General features: G+C 37.9%; 1 protein-coding gene across 1 annotated transcript in view; it reads right to left on the bottom strand.

Annotated features, from left to right (window-relative positions):
* Positions 1–4485: 4485 nt before the first annotated feature.
* Positions 4486–25351, bottom strand: part of LOC112951344 (amine oxidase [flavin-containing] B-like) — a 45362-nt gene continuing 24496 nt past the window's right edge. The window contains exons 4-15 of the mRNA XM_026044007.1: positions 19639–19743; positions 18549–18640; positions 15399–15540; positions 13957–14106; positions 13130–13289; positions 12079–12175; positions 11367–11420; positions 8752–8809; positions 7679–7776; positions 6603–6714; positions 5094–5156; positions 4486–4696 (exon numbers count right to left, since the gene is read on the bottom strand). Coding sequence (XP_025899792.1) covers positions 4541–4696; positions 5094–5156; positions 6603–6714; positions 7679–7776; positions 8752–8809; positions 11367–11420; positions 12079–12175; positions 13130–13289; positions 13957–14106; positions 15399–15540; positions 18549–18640; positions 19639–19743 — 1287 coding nt within the window. The 3' untranslated portion in view covers positions 4486–4540. The remainder of the gene's footprint in view (positions 4697–5093; positions 5157–6602; positions 6715–7678; positions 7777–8751; positions 8810–11366; positions 11421–12078; positions 12176–13129; positions 13290–13956; positions 14107–15398; positions 15541–18548; positions 18641–19638; positions 19744–25351) is intronic.

Raw genomic sequence — 25351 nt, 5'->3', positions numbered from 1 at the left:
TCTCTTTCCTTTCGGGTGTCATATGTTTACACTGTACTCTTTGGTACAAGAAATGGTTCTTCCATATGTTCATATATTCTAAGCCTACTAATACTGTGAATAATAATAATTTCCTACAGTTAAGGCAATTGGTCAGCTATATGTTAAAAATAATTATTGCTGAATATACTTTTCTTTACAGAGCTGTGTTCATTTATAGAGAAAAGCTGAAAATTTGCAATGGGTGTCAGTAAGAAATATGAGATGTTGTGTTACTAAATAATACTATCATAACCAAATCAGAAAGGAGGTTTTAGTTTCACAAAACAAAAGTCTCAAACAATATTATGACATGACAATATTTATTGATTCTAATTAAGGTTAAAAAAAGTTTCACAGCTGTCAGATAAAAATACCTGCAGAGCCTTGAAAAGGGAACTTACAAAGAAAAACAAGGGAGACAGTCACCACAGAGGCACTTGAGAAAATGCTACAGTTATAAAAGGCACAAATTCATCACGCACACAGCATATATAATCCTGCAAAGTGAAGTCACATTTCTTTTTCCAAAGCACAGAGGCGGGCACCACTTAACACTGACCTGTACTTGTACACAGGACACACACACTAGAAGCTGCAGTCTATGACAACGCATAAATGATTCAATTGTAGAGATCCTCTGAAAGCAAGACCACTTTGGCCACCTTGTTTTTATCTCTGTTGAAGAATAGACGAAGGACTGTGAGACCAAGGTGGTCTTAAAGTGGAGATATAAAACAGAATGATGGTCTGTTTAAAAGTGTATTTGGGGGCACTTGTAATCTGCCTTTTAAGTGCATTGGGTTCTTGTCTGAAAATCCTGGCACTTGTGTTGTCATTTGAATCCCTTTTGTACCAAAGCAGCCTGGTGCGACATTGAACTCCTCCTTCTTCAAATACAATTTCCTTTCATATCTCAAACAAACAAACAAAAAAACCCCAGATCTTAAGAGTTTTGCACTTTGATAAAGCTTACCTAAGTAATATCATAGTCCCACTGAACAAACAGCAAGATTATTCAATAAAAGCCTCTTGCCTTCTGATCCAATTATGGACATCATTTACGTGTACATTTAAGTGTAATTAATGTCTTTGTCTTATTGACAATGGATGTGCTAGTTAGAACCAAGATCTGTAGTGAGAACAAAAAAGTGCCATTTAAGGAACAAATCAGTATGTTGGGCTGACTCAGAATGCTTCCTCCCTTGTTGTTGTTGAGTAATTTATACCAGTAGCCCTCAAGTACTTTGGTTAACACAGATTTTCTCAGTAAGACTTGATATTTTCTGCAATATATAATTGCTATTGGAACACAGTACAAGCAAGTGAAACATCCTTTATAGCAAATTAAGATCTTTAGAAATACACATGATTACACAAATCAATTCACATCAGAAAAATAAGATAATTTCTATAGTTGTTTGTATAATGCATTTTTTTAAGTTGGAAAACAGCAGAATTTTTTCATGACAGTCGATTTCTCATCAAATGTATTAATAACTTATGAATAGGGCACTGCTGAATGCCTGTTAAATCAGACCAAATTTATCTCTTTGAAGGTTCACTATTAAATGGTTTTTAAAAGTAAACCAGTGCTGACAATTTCCTCTACCCACAGGAAAGGATTTTCAACTATCCACCTACATTCATCAGTTCTCTCAGCATACTGGCATACACATATAAAAAGTGTCATATTTTCCTTCTATTTGAAAGATATTGAGAAAATAAGAGCAAACACTTGCTGTTAATAACAGTGGTCATAGACTCCACAGCATAATCCTAAAGAGACCCTAAAGAGACATTGCCGTAGATTTAAAGAGAGAATTTCTAATACTAAAGAAGTCCACAAAAAGAACTAAAATCTTTGAAGAAATTCATGAAAAGCTCTGCTTACGAATTGGCTGTTTGTGCTTAAATTCTGTTTTTCCTTGGCTTTCTTCTCTGGCACAGAGCATTTTCTTGTTAAACAAACAAACAAAAAAACTCTTCCAGATTCAGGAGCAAAAGAAACAAAGACAGATACATTTCAGACATGAATAAACGCAACCTGTCTTTATCAGTCTCAAGGGTTTGCCTCCCTTTCCAGACCTGCAGAGTATTTCTAGGGCAGAAGTGGGACTTGAATTTGAAGTAATTTTCGCAGGGAAGCCATTCTGCAAATGCTGCAGGTCTCTATACGTACATATATATTACATAAGTACGTATGCATTGCCTAAAACTTACAAATATTAGACCGAAAGTTCAATTTTTCCCAAATTTAGGTTCTTATGCCCATTTTTGTCCTGAGAATTATCTAAACTGCAATACAAGCTCAGAGCTTGTACAGTTCCTATTCAGCTTTGTGTTCTCAATTCTTTCAATACATAAATCACAGAGAGAAAGACCACGTACAAGCACTTCAGATGCTTTTTAGGGTAGTCAAGTGTCCTAGCCAATTACTGATCTGTGTGATATAATGAGAAAGCCTATATGCACTGTTCTTCTGACTTGGGGATCTTTATGTCTGAAAGGTTCCCTGATGCATTTTAAAATGCTGTTATGAGAATACTCTTTTGTGATAAAATCCAAGCTGCTGCTACAAAAAGATTTGCAGCTGGTACATCAAGTTTAAAAGAATGCAATCTAAGGGCCACAACCTGATGCACTACTCACAAATATTACAGATTTATAAGTAGTTTAGTAGATTTCCATGGGACCATTTGGAGAGTAAAGTGCTGCTCAGCCTGAACAAGGAGATCAGTCGCTAGCCCCAAAAGTCCCTATGAGAGTGATGATGCAATTCCTCTACCATCTGTGCACCCCAGTCACTGAATATACTGTTATTATACTTCTCTCCTTAGTATGTTTGTTTGTTTCTTCTAACCTCTCAGTGTAATTTCTTTATATAGGAATCTTCACTCCCTAAAGACAAAAGTTCAGTGGATGGGCTCAGGAAAATTCCAGCTTTGTAAATTTTCTCCAATTCCATTTGCACTGGATCAACTCTGCCCTCAGTTATACCAGTGACTTCCTGTCGTGCCTTGTAGATATAAAACAGCAGAATAATCTAGAACAAAATGTCTCAGTGATGCTTGAAGACAGGCACATAAGTTGGGGGAGATTGTTTTGTTTTACACTGTTTGAAAGATACCAAACCTGGGAGGGCAAAAGCAGCTGTAGATGACTATCCTATCGAGGGTTCAGTTTGACTCCCTGTCATTTACACCCTTGACTGGCTATCAAAGGTGCACAGTCAGCACAATGCTGCACAGCAGACTGAACTGGAAGTACTGATCACATTGATCTTGTTGTTAGGAAAGACTGAAGTTCTGAATCAGGGTGCTGAATTAAGCTGTGTTCAGCATTAAGCAAGATAAAGTTACTATTTATCACGCTAAAGATTAATTTTAAGCCCACTGTACCCTGCCAGGCAAGGGTGCCTGCCTCAAGGTGTTCAAAGTCTAAAGCTAAATAAATGAAAGAAAGGAAAGAGATAAGAAAATGATACAAAAGCGATTTTATGGCCTATGTTGCAGCTTCCTGGGGTAAGCAGAAGTTAATTTGTTTCCTTGATATCTTTCAGCAACTTAAAGAGGTAACACCATCCAGCCATAGAGGCACTAGACAAGGTAAAAGATGCTCCAAAAGCTCAGTCTGTACCCTCTTATTAACACAAGGCTCCCAGGTCACACATGAACCTGTCACCCTGATCAGCTTTACATGCTGGCTGTGGTCCGGAGCCTGCCAGTTCCTCAGGCAGGGGAGATCAGATGCAACACAGGGACACTTGAGCTCTGCCCTTGCAGGCAGCATGAGCACAGCTGAGGAGCCTGAAATTCAGCTCTGATAACAAAGACAGTAGAGACATTTTCTTTAACTCATTGTGGGCAAACTATGCCACTGGAGAGGCTAATAAGCTATGGCCATACTTGCAGAGTTTAGATGGATAAATTTAGACCACCGTTTCAAAGGGTATTCTTACCAGTTCTTTAAGTGCTGCCTGGGTTTTTCAGAAATTTTGGGTAAAAAAAATAACTGAAATATCGCCACCGGCAACTTGCATGAACTAATCCATTATTCCTGAAGATATGGATTTTTTTTTCTCAAACAGAGACAACGGGCAGAAATGCTTTGTTTATAGCTAGATACAGACATGGCTATGAAGACTATGAAGTTCAGGGTCTGTTTCTGATGCAAGTGTAAAAATGACTGGAAATCACAACAGAACAGGCTTTATTGAGGTATTTTGTCACTTCTGTTCTGAGATACGGATTAAAAACCTCAAGATGATAATGCTTGACAGGGTTTCCTAGAAATTCAACAACAAAAAGAAGTTAGAAGTAGACTTGGATTCAAGGGGTTCTTTTTCAGTCTAGATCCCCCTTTACTTATAACTCCCTACTAGCATTTTCTCTCTACTATTTTCTCCTCTTCTCCAGGCATGATCTCATTCTGGAGATAGCGAGGTACATGTCAAAAAAAAAAAAAAAAAAACTCTACAAAAAAGAAAACATAAAATGTGAGGCTTTGTTTGGCACCTTTTTCAGTTTCGAACCAGAAGTCCTTTTTTGTAGGCAAATAGCCCTGCAGCTGCCACAGAGGTGAAGAAAGTAGAAAATCCAATCAGCTTGATCAGTCCTGGTATAGATGGCAAGTTCCTCTCCCAAAAGGTTGTAGTGATGGGCAGAGCTGGCACATCCTGTGGGGAGAGAATCCACTACTAAGGTAACATAAAGGTAAATATCTTGCAGCAGAAAAAAAAAAGGAGGGTGGAGGGGGCTGAAACAGTTTATGTTATCAGAAAGTACAAGGCCTCAGAATTTTCTTCTGATTCATAAGGAAGAGGCACATGGGCAGGATTCATAGACTGGTTAAAAAGTACAATTCTTTCTGATTCTCTCTTAGTGATTCAGTAGCTGGATGCCCTCTCTGGGCTCCCTTCATACTTTTGTTTGAGGAGGAGTAGTGTTGGTGAGAAAGGGAAAGATTAAGGTGGTTTTGGTTTAGGGAATCTAATTGAAAACAAGCCAACAGAATTTTATCCCATCAGGAGCATCACAGAAAAAATAATCCTTTTAAACTACAGAAAGACTTACAGTTGATTCAGGTTCCGGCTTCCAAATTTCACTGTCTGGAATTTTCCTCATAGCAAACAGTATCTGAAATAAATAACACTTCACTAGTAGGTAACATTCATTCCCCTAAAGGAGAAAAGGTTTGGGTTCCAATTTTTGCTTTACAATATTACTGTCTCGGTGAAGATAACTGGGCAAATAAATCTCTGTTAAAATTTTAAAGAAAACCTGATCTTTGCACAAGTCATTCCTGGGATGGCCTGATACTTAGTATGTTACTTACAGTGGAAAACAAAAACTCCCCTCTTAGAGGAAAGTGAAAAAAAAAAAAAAAGAAAGAAAAAAACCCCTCTCTGTGAAAAATTATTCAGTGAATATTCAATGTCAGAAATGGAATAAGGAGGTAATATGAGAATGCCCAAGTTAAGTACACACTCATGGCAGAGAGAGGTGTGTATCAAGCAGCTATTGATGGGCAGTCTATATGGGAAGCTAGGAGTCATTCGTTTTCCAAATTTTACCAGGTTTTGGAAGAGGAACAAGAGCCTGTGAGGGATGACAGATCCTCATTTTCAGCCAGATAAAAGTAATATTAAAAAGAAAATCTTCACAATGTGAAAGTAACTACTTCAGCATTAGAGATACCAGAGATGAAGAGAAAAGTAAAGATTTCCTGATATGATAATGATGATTAACTTTTTTAATGATGTATTTTAATGAATTTAGTTTTTAAAGATTTTTTTTTTTTAGGTGAAATAAAATGAAGATGACACCATTATTTTTTTTCTTTCATACTCCAGTTCCTTATAGATTTAAGTAGGTTTTCATTCTTTTAAGAGGGGCTTTTATTTCAGATAAGATTCAGAAATGCTGTCAAGTCTTCTATCTAAAAACAGTGAACTCTCACAAATAAATGAATATAAAGGAAAACAACACTTTTTTTCTACCAGTAAGGCTCATTTGCCAAATGCTCTGCTTAGGCTTGCACAGCAGGCTTAAGAGATTTCTCTTGTTGCTGCAGAAACATTTATAAAATATATTTGAGGAACTAGTCCATCTTATCAAGCAAGATAAGTTCATGTGTAAGAACTGTCTATATAAGATTATCTACAAGATTTTATCTATATAAAATCAAAGGTAATGCTCGCAAACATTTGAGAAAGCAACTTGCTTGGTCTGCATACCATCAGAACCGAGCTGTTAGGAATGAGGCTAACTGCCATGACCTCTCAGTATGATAATGTACTCATTTCTGGGGAAGAAGAAAACATGACTAAATGAGAATCTTTCCATTAAAGAACAAAAGGATATAATTCCAGGAAACAGAGAAGACTTTGACAAAATAGCTAGAGTACAGCCTAAATTCTCCAAATCTAAATGCAAAACTTTAATTCTTTTAGAAGTCTGTTCCCTTTCCAGGTATTTGCATCAAGATTTTGGAAAGCCAAAAGCTGGCGATGCTCAGTCCCCATTTGGTCTCTAACCAGTTTACACAGGACACTTGACAGTGCCTTTTGTTTTGGCCTGTACCTCTCTGGCTGCTCTCTCTCCAGCTTGTACGGCCCCCTCCATGTATCCACTCCATTCCGTAGCTGTCTCCGTGCCAGCAAAATAGATCCTGTCAAAGGGCTGCCGAAGAATCCTTGAGAGGGAAAGCAGTAAGTCACACAATCCACATCAAGAAGGATGACTAAAATCCTCAGAATGAGTGTTTCAAATAATAATGAGCACTTATGGACAGTAACTTAGTTTAGCAAGTTTACCAAAACCAATGCCAATCGTCACCAGCATTCCAGGCTCCACAGTGCAACACCCTAAAGTACAGTCTCATGATATCTAAGAATAAAAAATGGTGGTGTTTTTTTTCTTACTCTTTATTGCCTTGTATTGTGGTGTATTTTTGACAAAAGTTGCAACAATTAGTATCATAAGCACTACGGTATTTGTAGGTTCTTCATTACAGCTACTTAACTGCTTTCAGTTCTTTCTAAATTGTGAAGGCAAACTCCAAGGAGGTCTATGGCACTGCACTAAAAACTACTAAGACAATCTGAGCAGTAAACCTTTTTTCTTTTTGGTAAATCCAATTTTCATGAAAAACATATGCCTGAGAGGCCCCGTAGACAATGGCACATTGACCAATGAAGTAAACTTTAACTATGAGGAGGAACAGCCCAGAGGGGTCATGCATAACTGTCAATGGACTTAGTTCAGGACTAGCTCATAACTGTCAGGACTTAGTTCTCTATCAGTATTTACAAAATACCAAATAAAGAAATGCTGGAAAAGGTAATGGTGATCTCAAATATCAAAAGTCTGTTTTGCAAACAGATTATAAAGACTTTAACACTCTCTTTCAATAATCTACTCAGTTGCATTCACAGAAAAACAGAAGTAGAAAAATAACCTTAATGTCACTGCACTCATCCTTCATAAAGGGCAGCGGAGACAACTGATAAGATATTATATCTATTTAAAAAAAAAAAAAAGTGATTTTAAAAGCATAATGCCAGTAGAGCCACATAAGATTACGACCCTTTCTGAGGTTGTTTATTAACTAGGTCTTATCTTACTACGCTGAAGTCCACCATTAATAGACATTGTACCTTCCATACTGTGTCATTATGCCTGGTGGGAAGTACGCTGTGTAGCACCCTCCAGAATACTGCTCTTCACACCAGTTCTTCTCTTCATAATGCACTGGCTGTAAAAAGAGATTAATTCACTCAGAGACAGAACAAAATCCTAAGGAAACTAACAAAAGAACTGAGTAGACAGTAGTGAAGAATAACTTGCCATTTGTTACATGACAATGTCTGACAAGATGAACACTTGATAAGTTTCTTAACACAGCATGGACCAGACATAAGATGTCTTAGACACAGCTAGCTATTTTTTGTAAACAAGCTAATATGGAGATTACATAAAAAATCCTCAATCTGTCAACATAAGTTTATGCTTTAAACCATGCAAAATGAAGTTAACCTCTGGTGTAAGCAGGTGTAATACTCATAATATTCACACTGGATATAAATACATATTGTTTAAAAATGCAAAGTATGGCACTTACAAAGTTCTACTGCTATGTTTAACATGACCTGATCTTCAAACTCCTATCGACAACACTTAATTCACTTTAAACTGCCCTTAAAGGGTAACGGACATTGATGACATAAATCAAGCGTGACAACCCACAAATGCCATCAGTTATTTACCATTACAGGGAAGACAAGTGAAAACAAAAAGAAAATCATGTGCAGCAATGAATCTCGGCAATTAGCAAGAGAAGAAACTTCTCTTGCCGGACACAGACTGGTAGGGAATGACACGCCTGTGGCATGTGAAGACAACTGAAATTTAAGGCATATTAGTAACCACTGTGAATGTTGCCCTCAACACTGAAGCTGGAATACCATGTTTAACCGGTGGTTAAACACCACCGTGTTTTTAATTGCTTTAATTGCTTAAGACTGTTCTTGTTCTCACTGTCAAATACAACATGACATTTGCCAAAACATCCTCTCTGCTCCTCTATAGAAAACAAGAAGCATCCCAGCAGCAGGTACCTTTCCAAAATGCTAGGCAGCCATGTGCCAGCACATAAGTGCCTTCCAGAGTGACTCTGTCATTCCCCATTTCAACAAGTCTGACAAAAGATACTGTGGTTTATGTTTCTTACATGTAAAGCATCCTCTGATCCCAGAACCCTTGCATAGAGCTCACACAGCTGCTTCTTCCTAAAAGAAGAGAAGCAATAAAGATTTCACTGAAGGAAAAAGAAAACAAATGTTGTGTTGCTAATATGCTTTCATTTTGAGAGAACAAGTACTAATGTCTGCTTAAGCTTGAAGTTCCAATTCCCAATCCATCCTAATTGCTCTGCATCAGATCACTTCAGAAACAACTCTATTATTCAATAAAATCTTGTGTTGTAGAAAAGTTACAAAAGCCATCCCTTCCACACCCCTTTAGCTGCCTACAGTCTTACCCAAATGTCTTCAAGGCAGTCAGGAAAAGAAAGAAGTGAAGCTTTGTACTTTTTCTCTTAATAGTCTAAATTATGATTTGTTCGTACAAAAGATAGGTATTGACAGTCCGAGGCTCACAGAGAATCACTACTGTACATATCTATAAAATCTCACTCTGCTTTAGTATATGAGACTACAGATCCAAGAACACACTTTACTCTGTATCGAATTCTGAATGCGATTAAGTTTCTTCCTCCAGGCTGTTGGGTCTTTCTGTTTATTGTTAGCTGCTGCATTACTTCTCAACCAGACCAAGATGAAGATGACACAAGAGTTAACAATTATGAAAAGCAAACATGCAAACACAAACCAGAAAGACAGAAAGATTTTTATTTGATTTATTTTTGGAAGGACATCCTGTGCTCCACAGAAGGCTGTGGTGGGCACAAGGCATAGCAGAAACACACCAGTTTCAACTTTGTAGTTGGACAGGCTACACTTAGAGCTATATAATCTTACCAGAAATCTGTAACTATGTTCTAATGCAAAGCACCACACCTCTGCAGCAGCTCAGCCATATCCAAAGCGGTGCAGTGGCCCCTGTGGCCTGCAGACTGCCAGCATTCCCACAGTGTCTGAACCAAAAGGAGCAATTTCAATAGCACTTTCCAGCAAAATGCCCTGCTAAAGACTGTCCGCCACCTCTCGCAAATGCCACTGCCTTCTGCTTTCTGACAGGTTGGTCACACCACGGAGCTCACGGGAAAACGAGCATCACCTTGCGATACTTCTGCTCCTCTTAGCCCCATGACAAGGGTGGGGAGCTCCTCTTGAGATGTGCTTGAGCACTGCCCTTTCTCCAGGTGTGAGTTGCACACTAGTTTGCCTCTACAGAGGCTCAGAAATGGCACAACAGTGCATCAAGCTGCCACCCCCACTGCACAACTTTGAAAGCCAGGGCCTTACCTAAGCACTCCTATTACGCTTTGGTTTCTGGCCTGAGAACACCAGGTAGAAGGCAGAGGTGAGTTTTACTCCCTTAAGTCTGGGTCAGGTTGCAAAATAGCTTCCATCTCCTCTTGTAACTGTTGCTCCGGACAATGATTTGAAATCGCTGCCACAAAGTCTAGATCTCACTCCTCATATACAAGAACTTTGAAGACTGCATCCACTGGTGGTAATGTGATAAAGGGAGAGCCCAGCACTTCACCAGAGAGCTGTCCCACCCTGCTCCTCTGCAGACTGACACAAGAAGCTGCAGTCAGAAGAGGTTCTACCCTGCAAATGTCCTTATCTAAGTCACATAAGCTGGATGCATCCTGGATGTGCACTGAGATAGCATCCAGGTTCGCACTCCACCTTCTCCTGGACTCCAATTTCCCCTGGAAGGACACTCATACTTGTGTACAGGAGAGGAACTGTAGTTTAATGCAGCATCTCCAGTCTCTAGGCTGAGGTACATCTATTGGGTATCAAACCAAGCATAATTTATAACGTTCCTTACAGAAAAAAAAAAGAAAGGACTTTCAAAGACATTCTCAGTCTAAGGTTTATGCCTCAGGAAAAAAAAAAGCGCATTCAAAATCCTACACTTTAAAACATAACTATAGGCAACAACAGAGTCAGATAATTGTGCTAATGTTTTCAACACCCACATCAAACCAGCTTGTCTTTCACTGTGCCTTAAAATAGTTATAGCATCCCTTCATTTTACAGAAACAGAACTTGTTCTTAATCCTGCTGATGCCCAGATACCTTTTGTTTGTTGGCACATAGATGCCACTTGGTGTTTACGATGGCAGGATGAGATGTTGGATGCACTGGATGATTTCAGGATACCTACACTCTTTTTTGGAGACCATCACAGGAAGTGACTGACAAAGTCTAAATGCTGAAGAAAAGCTGCCTTGTCCACTTCTGCCAACACTGAAGGAACTCTAAGCCAGAGCTCTCTAGAGCTCTATGTTTTTCTCTGGAACCTCTGTCATTTCAAGATACTGAGATATTAACAGATTCATTTAGGCCCATTATCCACAGACTGCAAGGTTACCTACAAAACTAATTCTGAGATGACAGAAACTTTTCCACTTAGGCTAGCTATTACTGTAAAAATGTCTATCTGAAGCCTCAGAATTCCTTGTGACACGGTTTAAATAAAAATCTGTTTATTCCACATTAAAATAAGGATATCGTGTTTTCACTTTCCACTTGCAGCTTCACAGTCAACTTCTTTGGAAACAAAGCTTTTTGTTTTCCCCATTCTGATCATTTAAAACAGAAGCGTCAACTCTATGCAAGCCTCCCGTGCTCGCCTATTTGCCTTTACCTTTCTTCTTTTGTGAGGTACGTCAGTTTTCTACACTTTCGAGCAAGGATGAAGCTACAAGAAAGGAAGACCACAAGCAAACAATTAACTTTTATTATGTTATTATCTATAGGGATTATTTAAAATGTCTTACAATTCCAGGACTTGCAATTCCAATTACTCAGCACTGTTACTAGCTTTTGGGTCGCTATCCAAAACATTAATTTCACCACTGTGTGCAATGGTTATGCGCCATGCAAGCTCTCACACTGGTCCTTGCTCGCAGAACTCACCACACAGGAAACAAGTCTGCAGTCTGGTTTAGCAGATCTTTATGAGCTATTTTCTGATGCCCTAAATTAAGTACATCTGGACATAACATCAGTGAGAAGTGAAGCTTGGGATTAAACAATTTTTGAAGGCAGAACTTATTCCCTGGCTAGTTGGAAATAAAATAAAACAAAAGAGAAATAATTCTAGAAGACACATTTTCACTTAAGGAACCAGAAGTATGAGGGAAGGCAAATATTTTGAAATTTATAAAATAAATTGTAGGGAGAACTTTTTTGAAGAAAAAAAGACATAGAGCACATTCACCGTATGTTGAGCATATCAAACCTTTAACTGAGTATTTTGCTAGTTTTCCCTTTCAAAGAAACATGTTTCCCATTTAAACTGCCTCCTCTAAGACAAAATAAATATATATTACTCAGATGTCTTCTTTGTCTCTTACCCTATTATGGCAGGAAAGCTGCCATCAGGCTTAGTATCATCAAGTGTCAGACCAATTGCAGCATCCTCATCTTCAATGATCATGGTACCACAATAATCTGGTGATTGTATGGAGGAAAGAAGTTAGGAACCAGAAGTTAGGAACCAGGTATTTAAACACAGGAACAGGCTCTGGAGTCTGAAATATTCAAAACTCAATTGCAAAAAGTTAAAAACAACTTCATCTAGATCGATCTTGCATAGAGCAGCATGTTGGTCCAGAGAACATCCAGAGGACCCTCCAAAGCCAAATTATTCTCTAATTTTGTGATTATAATACGGAGGTATATGAAATGCAGAAAAAGAAAAATGCCAAGATACAGAAATCAAGCATTCACTGACTACAGATGATGCTACAATATCATAGAGACAAAGTGCAAATGATGTTTATAGGCCAATATAGATTTCAACAATAGAGCCTTGGACTTTTACTTTAACCAGAGAAGAGACATGGTTAATGGGCAGGTCCTCCTGGATTCAGGTAAGTTGCAAACAAGATCAGAGGAAGGTGGAAGCATTCAGCATATAAATGGAGCACTGAATTGCAGATATAGATGGAGAAACCTATGTAAAAACACCCTAAATGAATTCTGTTTGAAGCATCCAGAAGGCAGTGTTGTTGCAGGCTGCTAATTGACAGAATAAAACTTCAGTCCATCATGTCTCATATGTACTTTTACCTTACTCCCTGTAGAAGTGGGAGAGCCTCATCTCATACCCAGTTGACACCGAAGGAACAGGAGAGGACAATAAAAAAAGAACGAAAACAGCAGGGACCAGATATAAGCCCATTTTGTCCTCTCCCATCATTCTTGTTCCTTTTTTTGTTTCCCCTCTCCACCTACTCTTTTTCCACACAAACTCCCAAGATTCCTGATCAAGGCAAGACAAGAATGTAATAGAAATGTATAGGATTTCATTTGAAGGTCTGACATCCCTTAAAAAAAAGGTGCCTTCTGTTATCATATACTCTTCCCCTCCCTCTACTATCCCCTTCCATTAAAGCTTAATACCTTTTTTCCTCCAGAAGGTTTCCTTGTAGTACACTATGCACTTGATGACTGAGCCCATGGGGATTCGGTTGATCAACTGATTTCTCATTGGGGGCAAAGGTGGGTTGAAATGAATCTTCAAACCAAGAGCTGGGGGAATGGCACTGATCACATATTTGCTCTGGAAAAGAAACCACAATAAGCCAAATAAGCTTCCACTTCTCCATCATATTTATATTGCAATAAGGATCTTGGCAGACATTTATGAAGGGGTATATCTTCTGAAGCAATTTTAGCCCTTAGCACTAGAATTGCACAACTGAACCTTCATAAAATCTGGGCTGCTAGAAAAACAAACAAGCATTATATAAAGAACCATCCATTCCAATGACAGGCAGCTGTTATTTCCCCAGCACTTGAGAAAACTCCAGTGGGAAGATTTTCTGGGTTACAAGAATCCATTAGTCTCCATCTGGACTACTCTGTTACAACTTGGAAAGCAAGAGTCTGAAATGCTTTTCACAGAAAAGTTGCCATTTAGATACATTTTTACTTTCATCTTACTACTGTTCTTCCTTCATGAAGCTAACTGAACACAAAGGAAATATGCAACTGAAGAAAATTTTTGAACATATTCTTTATTATCACATGCTTTTCAGACACCATTTTATACTCTGCCATTAGTATTAGTTACAACATGACGTGAAAATGTGATATTTGTTTTATCATAGCTGCCTTAATCTCCTTTACATTTTGTTAAAAGATTTTGGAGAAATCGAAAGAGAAAAATTAAAGTTTCCCAAGCATCTCAGCCCAAGCAATTACTTCTATGTAAAGGGTTTCACTACCTCATATAAGTCATGATCTAAGGTTTCCACTATGACATTTTCTCCCGACTGGTCAATACGAATGACTGGTTTTCTTAGCTTCACACGGTCTCCCAGTTGCTCCATCATTTTCTCACTAATTTGGCCAGAACCTCCAACAAACTTCCTTTCCTGAAACACAGAAAAGGACAACTCAAAGTGAAATCGGCACATCAATGCATATAAAATTTGCATCACGACACATGTTTTTCTCAGGATTCAAAGCAACACCATGCTTCTGTTATCAAACTTTCAGGGAAGCTTGGCAGTTTCCCTTGGAAAACATATCTGCAATTGCTTTCCTTCAAGTGAACTTCTGCACTTCCTTTGTGTGACCACCAGCCAAGTCTCTAAACAACCTCATGAGAAAATCTATTCTCATGTGACCTCCAAATGGATTCCACAGACTTGTGTGAATCAGCAATACTTGTTGGCAGAACTTAATGTTTTAAACATTTTATCTCACTTTTATCCCTCTAAAGGCCTCTGCATCAGAAATAGGAACCCTGTCTCTCATGATAAATAACTGAATTAAGAAGTGAATTAGATCACAGCAAAAAAATATCTGGTGACATCTAACCTAACTTAAACCCAAACAACCCCCAACATACAGCAGGATTCAAAGAAATTTTTATTTCTTGTATTTATATTTAAATTATTCATAATTAGTTATGTATTCATTTATTTCAATATATTCTAATATATTCTAACATATTTTCTATGTTTTTATTTTTATGCATTTATGTATTTATAATTTGCATTTCTAAATACATAACTATTGCTAATATAATCACTTATGTATAATTTACATATCTACAGTAAAAGATCCATCAGTTGATTCCTTACTCCACTGAAATGCACAATCAGGACAAGTTTACTATTTTTCAAACATTTTACAGAAATATCATAGATAAGTAGGGACAGCCACTTTCTTCAGACTGATTCAAAACTCTTAACAGCTTTGATCTTTGGAAGCTTGTGTCTTTACTAATCTGGCTCTGGGGTGTATTTGCAATATTAGTTAGGAGCTTTCTGCACTCTTGCAGTTAGCATAAGCATCCCCATTAACTCTTTGTAAAGCAGCAAACCTTTCATCAGCCTCATGACAGAAAGCAGCATAACCAATAACGTCTTTTTTTAAATGGATAAATAAAGTAGGTACTCTAATTTGTGTGCAAGAGAAAGTCAGAATCAGGAACTAATATAAATCTACTGGTCCCTCAGCCAGTGCCTTCAACACAGGAACAGGCTTCTATGTCAGTGTTGAAAGATCCATACTGGTGTGCAAGTCGATGGTTACCAGAGTGCTACTGGGTCAAAATCATGAAAGTCTCAGTTTGTGCTTCCAATTCAAACAAGCAAGCAAAAGAATTAAGTGCAAACATGACCTCTTAAAAGCAGCAGAAGGTGATGGCCAACAGTACCTGCCCTCCGTTGGTGGTGGAGAATATCCTGGCTGTCCCACCACACTGCTTCACATACCACAAAAACCACAGGGCAGAGACCTCGTGGGGTTCAGAAGTGACATCTACGTTCACAAATAGAGTTGCAAAATTCTTGGCAGCCCTGCATCACAGATGGCAAAATTAGCTAATATAAAAGCTAAAAGACAATGTCAAACTTGTTCATTATCAGGGAAAAGACCATCCTTAGCAATTTTTCCTTCCACTGAAGTTGAAGGCAAAGGATTGTTTTTATTTCATTTGAAACAGGGAGTAATACCAATTATTTTTATGTAACATTTTTAGGGAATCACAACGCCCAAAAATACTAATCAAATAGTGCTGTATAGTGCTGGACACTAAACAGAGCCACCAAAATCAGCATTGCAGAAGACATAAGAGCCATCAGCAGTTTATTGCACTTTCTATTACTAATCACAAATACCAAATGACAGTTTTATGTCATGCTAGACTCAGGATTAAAGGCAATAGGCTCTCACATCTTCCTTGGACTCCAGAACTACCATCTCCTCACAGGGTCCCAAGTTTCACCTTGTTCATTCTGCAAATGTTCTTCAAAATTCTTGCCAAATGCTTGTCCCTCAGCCAAGCACACAGCACAGAGATTATCCAGTATCAGTCATCTGAAAGTTAGGTATATGATCTAAACTAATCACTCAAAATCAGCACCCTCTCACTTCCTTCTCTTCTGCTGCATTAAACGAGGGCAGACACCAAGGTAGGTAGGTAACAGAAACACATCAAGTGAAGAATTGTAATCAGGAAGCAATAAGGAAGGAAAGGAGAAAAGCAGGAAGGCCTCAAGACAGGAAGCAGTATATACAAATTCCTACAGAAGTCTGTCAAAAAAGGAAAAGGTTACTTTTAGTTGCTGAAAATTTAAATGGTGGTCTCAGATCCAGTGGTCATGAACAAAGAAATGGAAAAGTGGTCTGTGACTGAAGAAGGATTCTTGCCTTTTGGGTCCTGCAGCTGATACTTTCATTTTAGGAACAGGGAAAATGGCAGTTTGTACAAAATATTGCATTAAAGTTGACCAAGATTTTTGGGGTGCATCAAAAAGGAGTTAATACAGACTGAAACAAACATTCTTCCTATTAGAAGCGAGCATTTCCTCTGGGTGAGGAGGACTATGAGGAAGACTTTAATGGTAAGGAGAACAGGAACAGAAGATGCTCAGCTTAACTGTATTGTGATTGACAAGAACTGAGCTGTTATAGATATTTCATCAAGCACCAGGCAATCAATAACCACTAAAGCCAGGACAGAAATCGCTTTCAATTATTTCTTCCTACATTTCCTACATCTTCAGACTATGTGATTTTGAACTTCCTGAGCTGAATCTCTACAGAGAAAATAACATCTTCTGCTCTTGATGAAAATGTGAATTCCAGCTGCAATAAAAAGCTAAGATCAAGCTGCCCCTGAGGAAGCTTGACTTTTGGCCTATTTTCTGAAATACGAATGCACTTTGGCTTCATTCTTGTCAGGCAGAAATAATGCAGAAAATATTTATCAATTTTTGTCTGTATGAACACATACTGTACAATATGATCAGATCTGAAAAAATGTTTTGTCTAATGGGAGAATTACTATGTGTACTTACAAATATTTCTCAGGCATAAGCTATCAAAGAATAGTTAAATTCTCATCATTTTTGTCATTTTGCCTCAGTGCTTTCCAGCATTTCAGTTTCCCAATTTTACCTGGCGTTTTATTTAGAAATGGCAGCTTGACTTCCATCAAGAACACATGGGCTACTCTCATGTAGTTGTTTGGCAACTCTAGCCAAAAGCAAATACGTCCAGTCTTTTGATGAGAGGAAAGGGTAGAAGATTACCCTTCTGGAACACTACTTTCCAGGGTGGGAAATCTTTACAGCACGTTACTCACATCTCAAAGAAACTGGGCAGATCAAGCTGAGATGCACATATAAAATCTGAAAAGCATCTTGGAATTAAGGGAGGCTGACAGTTACGTTAACTTTCAGGTAAAATGTCAAGTCTTATTCCATCACAGAGTCTGAAAAAATATGACTGTAGTCATGTTTGCTATTGGATATTAACCACCAGTGTGTGGCGATTTTCTACCTCATATAGTTCCTTACCAAGTCAGAGATTAAGGTGACCAACAGAATGACAAGAGTTCATTTCTATTTGGTTTTACTAGATATGGATGGGGATACAACTAAGAAAGGCTTTCTGTATGCCTCTGTTCAGTTTTTGTTACAAATAAAAGCAAAATGATACGAAGATGAAAAGTTTTTGACAAGAGCCTACTGTCTGTTAGCAGCAATCACGTTGCTCTCCAGCATCTGGTTGAAATTGTAGGAATTCCTGTCAATGGCAACGTCAGCTTGAGCAGGTGCTAAAAGGCTCGTGCACTGAACTGGCTTATTTCTCTGCAGCAAAGTATTGGGGGTTTAGATATTCCAGTACTGCTGCTATAGAAATCAATCTATCTAACAGAATTACTGCTTTTTTTTTTTTTTTTCCCCCTTCAGTGTGAGAAAACCAAACTGTTCTTGAATGGCAAGTAAAGAAAAAAATACCTTGATGTATACATAAAAATAGGGAGGATTTTCGGTTTTTCTGTGCAGTATTTATTACAGAAGGTAAAGTGTAGGAGGATGGGTGTTATGGTGACCTTAGTGACATCCTAAGATGGATGTTATTCTTACGACATTGTACTTTTGCAAAAACACCTGGCCCAGCATAAGATACTTCTGGGTTGTTTCACCTGAAGTTTGATACAAAAACCTACTGCAATCAAAGCATGTTTTCTTTTAATGATTAACAAGGAAAGGGAGAGGGTACTCAACAGATGGAGGAATCTGTGACTTTGGAATCTACACTCTCCAATCCTAACTGTACACTTTCCTTTATCTTCATTTTAATCTAAAAAGCAACAGAAATAGAGTGGAATCTGCTATGTACTAATACCCTCATTTGTGCTGATAAAACCTGTGGTTCACTATTGAATGATTTTCTCTTCCTTAAAAATAAAAATCTCTACTCCTGTGTAGTTTATAGCTTCAACTGCTTGGAAACAGATATCTGGAGCTCCAAGGTATACTCATAATCTGTTATATCCTTTCAAAGAACTTCGTACTTTGTCCAGCAAGTTTTATCTATGAAATCTTGCATAGTCATTTTATCCCATTCTTCTGCATGTGGAGCCTTCCATGGTGCTTCACTGGGAATCTAAGGAGACATAACACAGCATTCAGGAAATGTATGAGTGGTATAAAAACAAACAACAATTTCAGCTTAAAATTAGGAAGTCGGGATTGTTATCTATTTATTTTTTTTCTCAAAATAATACATGTTTAGGCTTCCAATATTCATTTTTCCATATATACATGGAAGGAAGGAAGGGAGAGAAACAATATTTGAAGAGGAATAAAATAAATACAGATAATGCAAATGCAATATGACTTTTGGTCGATTTCCAATAAAGTTTCCAAAGCTTTTGTTCCAAAAAACTTCTGTTCTATCCACAACAGTTGTTCCATCACAGACTCAATTTCATCTTTATGACTTAATTCAGCCTGTAAATTCCTGACAAGAAATACAGAGATCTTACTGGAGAATGCATTTAGATTTAAGATTAAAGAATGCTTTTAGAATTAAGAACTTTGCCTAGGAAGGCACTGCGCAGCACTGAGGAGTAGCCAAGTGTTATTCTGTACTTCTCCTGTTTCTCTGCATAAGCAAGAGATCTCTTTTCAAAATCTGTGGCTCAGTCAATATAACAAATGCAACACTGGCAGCATAAACTAAATTGACTGATTTAAATTTGAGGGTGGAGCTAGGCATATGCTGCAAATCTACAGAACCCCTAAAATGACACTCTGCCCAATAACCCAGAACTGCTACTTAGTACTTGCCAAGGGAAGTGCTAAAATCACACATGTCGGTCCTAACGTTCATCTGCCTGCAAAAATGAAGGTATGATTGCAGACTCGGTGAGGAGGCCTCTACAGCAAGTTGGTGAGGACACCTCTTTTGCAGTGGCTCTGATCAGCAGCATATACCAAGACCTACCCCACAGCCTTGCTCCTTCCCATACCAGCCACATCCAAGCTGGAGCGGGTTTCCCCACCTGCATTCTCCTCTCCTTAGCACTCTGCCACATCCATCAACTGCCCCTGCAGACAGTGCTGAGCAGAGACGCTCAGCTCCAAGTCCTCATGCCATACCTCCTTCCCCATTTCATCCATGGTCCTCCACAGGTTGTTGTAGTCCAGATAGGCCAAAGGATTCCACATAGGGGGAAATGGACCTTTAAAAGGGTAAGATTTACCCTACCAGATGGAAAAACAAACAAAAAGACTCATAAAAATTAGAATACAATCATAATCAAGGCTTCTACATACATGAAGCTGCACCAAATGGTTAAGTGCTAGCTAAAGAACACATTTTTTTTAATCAATACACCTAACAAGTTCTCTTAGACCATGTGTATTGTGCGTGACTTAAGTGTAATACACTGTTGAATTGAATCAACTGCAGGCAGAAGTCATACTGCTTTGTACCTATAAAGCAAAACAACAGAAGGCTTAGACTGGACACTTCCAGGCAAGAAAATTAATATTAAACAGTAGTGAATAAGATCAGACCAAGAAATGAGTGAACAGGATATGTTCAGCAGAGATGAAAAACTGGATATTTGTTACTGAAAAGAGGAACACGTTACTTATTTTTAATATGTTACTTATTTTTTCCTAAACATTCAGGAAAATATTAAACTGTTACTGCATTTAGTGATAGTGTTTTTCCTCTCAAAATCAGAGCAAAGTAGCTCAGAGATATTCCCAGCACAGAGGAACCACTTTCAGCTAACCTAAAAATCCACAGCCATATGGAAAATGTAGCATTTACAATTACCCTTTCTTCCTATTCAGCAATCACACCTTTTGGTCGTATACTACAGAAAGCGATAGTAAGACCGGTATGAATGTCTGAATGCTAAAATCATGTATTTAATAGATTATATATAAAATATATTTTATATTGCTTGCACAGTCATTAGTATGAGTTCAGAAAGCTGAGCTTAATGATGGAAGATTAGTAACATGTAAATGGTATTTTGTATTTCCCTGGCTGACACATGGATTTCAGTCAGCATATGAGCTTTAAAAAATAACAAGCAAATGATCATTAGCATTATATACTCCACAATGCATTCTGGGCTCCAAAAAATAGAACAACAATACAGGCATATTGTGTGCCAAAGTTGACTTTTTCCAAACTTATATTGAAGCATGCATTTAAGTGGGCACTGCATCCGCATCAACGCCAGCTGGCAGAAGTACCAAGTTTGAAGAGATATTTGATACAGTGCCCCACAGACCAATCACTGAAAAAATATTTACTCCCACAGGCTGCAGTGGAAGCACAATGGCATGATTAAATATTAAGAAATGGGTAACAAAAGACAACACTGTGTCTTGTTGAGAAGCATCTTAAAACCACTTACATGAAGAAGTATCTGTCTTGGTTTGATTTAGCTTCCTTATTAATAATGTGAAAGAAGGGACAGAGAGCACATCATGGAAATCTGCAGGCATTGCAAGCACCAGAAGAGACAGTAAAACAGTACAAAGGGATCTTCAGAGATTAGAAACATGGCCCGGAAATAACAAAATGAGATACAACCTTGAAAAATATCAGCTAATAACATTTGAGGAAATCTAATTCAAAGAGAAAAGGTTGCTTAGAAAGCAGTAATGGCAAAAATCAAGCCTAATGGCAAGAGCAGCAGTAAATCAGAAATCAGCTTACAAATCAAAACAAAACAAAAAATACCCCAACACAACAGGTTAGAGCAAGTGAAGAAGAAACATGTTCTCCCTGGTCTTTGCAAGGGCACAGGAGCCTAATGAAATTTTTGTAAGCAACATTTTGTAATTGAAATTAAGAAGAAAACTAAGCTCAGGAGGAAAGGAATTTGTTGTTTGGTAAGTGAACTCATGAAGTACCTGCAAAACAACAGTTTTACTCTGCAGCACTTTTGAGGATAACTTATCATTAGTAATGTGCCAATATGTCAATTTTAGAAAGTCTTCCTTTTTTTCTTTTGTAAATCATAATCAGAGTAGATCTCCAGGGACTTCATGAACCAGAGGGACGTAAATTTAGCACCTTCTATTTCCAATCTAAGAAATAGGCATTGCAGCAAATGAAAATGCAAAATACTTCAAAATATGTCAGGAAAAAGTTGTTTTTATTCAACATTAAGAAAGACACATTTTTGATGCCCTTGTGTTTGGTTATTTAAAAAGACATTAAACTGGAGCTGGAAGAAATATCCCTTTAGATACAGATCTCAGTGTTTGGGATTTCTTTTTATCACCAAGATAAGACACAAAACCCTGAAATGGACATTTTGATACTATTAGGAAGCCCCTCAATATGCAATTCAAATGAATTGGGACAGTCCTTGATGCTCTACTGCCAATGGGCTATGAATGAGCCTAATATTCGCAGACTGAATAATGTCCTGCCCCAATAGCTAACATCTTAATCACTTCAGAAATTACCTCTTAGCCTTCTGGAGCATATTAGCACTCAAAGTAACCTCTGTGGCAGCAAGGCAGTCATGTTCTGAATGCTGGGGCTACCCTTCCCTAGTGTAAATGTTGTGAAGATATGAAAAAAAAAGTAAAAAAAAAAAAAAAGGCAAACCAGTTTGTTTTTAGATACCTATCCTTTCAGGTTTAGATGTATGAAACCTATATTGCTGTGCTCAAGAAAACCAGGACAACATCCAAATGGTTTATTTCAACTATTGATTTTGTTTCAAGCTTCCTGCTCTGCCAGAGGCAATCCTGAGTTAATTCAAGTCTCATGAATTCCCTGTGGTGTTTCTTTACGAGTGCACAGCTAAGAGACACACAAACCATACTTTTATTTTAGCATTCTTCTATTTCACTGCTTTTAAACTGCTGAAATAGGAAACTTGGGAATGTCTCTTGTGGTGAAATCTAGGGCAATAAGTCTCATAAAGCACAAGAACAAATCTCAAACTGGATAAATAAAAGCAATCATAAAAGTGGGAGACAGTCTCTTGTGTGAGCTACATTCAAGAGCTTCTGAGACATTACCCAAGGCCTGATCCTTATTTCCAAGGCAGACAACACTCCAGGACAAGACATCAGAATTTTGTTTGAAAGAAGGACTGCAAGACTAGGATCTACACAGAAACAAAAACAGCATCACCAAAGACAGACCACACAGAGCACTGAGCAGCTTCCAAAACACAAAAACATTTCAGCTCTACCTACATTTCAGAAACTTATGCTTTTGCAAATACAATCTTCTTGATGTTTAGACAAAATTTGTCTCTTCCTATCATACTCCTAGAAATAGCATTCTGCATATCTGGTCATGATGTGTAATTTCGAAACAAAAATAAGAGTTGCAGATGAAGAAATATACACCAAGATACAAACAGCATTTACTTTTTCCCCATTTAAATCAGCAGTATATAAGCTGCAATAATAATAATCCCTTCTAATCGTTTGACTTAACATTTTTAACACCAGTACTAGAGTAGTTAGAAGTACTTTTTGCCATTGTTGGGGTTTTTTGGGGGCTCGGTAGTATTTAATACTGGGCATACGCAGATTTTGGATTCATGATGATACTTTTAATGCTTCCCAAAACGTAACACCAGTGTCAAAAGCTACAGTTCAACCTGCTACTGGACAGGGCTCAGGCTGCTTACAGTAAGGGACAAAACACACTGAAGCAACTGAAACTGCAGGAAGCAAATTCATGTAACCTAAAAGAGAAATAAACAAACAAGGAAGAGAGGAATATAGTATAAGACATCAGGAATATTACAATTCTCTTTTTTTTTTTTTTCCCTCATTCATATGTTTTGAAGATGTCATGCCAAACTATGTTTGGTTTAGCTACAGTAGACTTGTACAACAAGTCGTATAGAAATAAATTTCCTATATCAGCTGTGTCTCAGGCCAAGCTGATATAAGAAAGAGGTTATTAGAGGGGAGAAAAACATACAGCATGACAATAGAATAATAGTCAACTGAGAATCCGCCCCAGAGCTTGGGAAGCCAGTCTAGTTCCTTCAGGAAAAGTAATTAGTATCTCACCTCACATGAGGACCTCACAAGAAAATTTGATTTTCAAAGCATAAGACAACTTCACACTCACCTAAACACACAAATTGAAGCTGTCTGTGCCAATGATTCGCTATATATTTTAGAGCATGGTATAAGCCTCTTATATATATAATCTGCTTTCATTCTAAGAAACTGAGCAGTGTAATGAATTTGCAGCATCACTGAATGAGCACTGATATTCCCTTAGCTAAACTGTCTAAACCTTTGAATAACAGATTCTAATTTCACCAAGATGTCATGCTACACATTAATGCATAATTACGTGGGTTTGTAGGCACGTAGTGCCCTCTGCTGAATCCCAGCACAGGAACATCACATCCCTTGCTCTCTCAAACTTAAAATCCTAATAATGCTACTCATAAAAGTACAGAAACAATAAGATACAAAGTGAGCTATGAGGAAAAAGAGAAATAGCAGAGAGTCACATCACAGTACCTATCTCAAATATTCAGTTTCTCACCCGCAGACTGTAGAAAACTGTGCTGCTTTTGGTTTTCTTACCAATAAGATCTAAAAATGGGTGTCTTTAGGAGCCAGTCTCTTAAGTAATCGTAATTCTCAGTAAGACATGGCAATTAGCCTTCCCAAATAATACCTACAGCAGCTGAGACAGAGCAGTGGTTCTACTTAGAAAACTGTAACCGTGTTGCCAGGGTATTTTGCATTATTTTATTTCCTCCAGGGGAAGAGGAGATAGGAAATCTTGAGCTAGAATTTCTCCTATATTAGAAACCGTTTAGGAGCTCCTATGTTTAGCTACTTACTATACTGACGGATATCCTAGAAGAGAAAGCAAAATTGAAGGAATTTCAGTTACATGTGATTCAGTTTTGTATTTAAAAAAATAACGTAATTATTACTACCAAGCAGGTGGGAAGAGCTCATTAGCACTTGGAATCTTCTCCCTACCAGAACTGTTTTTCATTGTTTTCTGACATTAACAGATAGCTCTGCAAAAAGCATTCAGATGTCTAAGCAGCACGGATTTCAAGAGATCACAGTCCTGAATACTGTTTGAATCTGGGCCTATATGTGGCTGAACACAACTTGCCAATAAAGTGTATTAAAAAAATATATATATTTTGTATTTCAAGAGTTCACCTTAAAATAAAACGCAGCTAAATGGGATGGGGGGGGAGGAGGAGGAAACTTTCAAAATAAGCTCCCTGTGCACAGATCGTATTACCAGGCGCACAAGCTAGAAAAATGTACTTAAAGCAGAAGACACTTGTGAGATCACAGTTTTGCTTCTTGGATACTCCATGTTCCTAGATTTGCTGCCTAAAAATGATACCTGATACAGAATTTTACAACAATCTATGAAACCCTATAGTCCTCTGTTCCCCTTTGAAATCAACACTTATCTAATTCTGTTTTTCTGCAGACCTCAATCAACTTCTCAATGGAAAATAAACAAACAAAACGCAACCAGTTCTTACAATCAAATGCCACTGAAACTTTGCTCCCAGCAGACTGAAATAAATAAGCTATGTGGAAATGTAGCTACAATAACTCCTTATCCTTATCTCCTAGGAAAGGGACCTTGTGGTCTGGATGGGTTAAGATTGGGAAGTTTCTTTCTGATTAGCTTTAATTAAGAAATTCATACTTCTTTATTTCATCTTCATGTTGCCATTAGGTCTCAGCTGCCAGACTTCCTGTAAATTTTACTGAAAGAATACACACATATTGGGAACCTTTTTTTTTTTTTTTTTTTGGACAGTTATCACTTTGCAGATTGGCTGTACACAAACTTTCCCCT

Source organism: Nothoprocta perdicaria, unplaced genomic scaffold (genome assembly GCF_003342845.1).
Source record: "Nothoprocta perdicaria isolate Ctin4 unplaced genomic scaffold, notPer1 scaffold_346, whole genome shotgun sequence".
NCBI classification, from domain to species: domain Eukaryota; kingdom Metazoa; phylum Chordata; class Aves; order Tinamiformes; family Tinamidae; genus Nothoprocta; species Nothoprocta perdicaria.
This window is presented reverse-complemented; position numbering and strand designations above follow the sequence as displayed.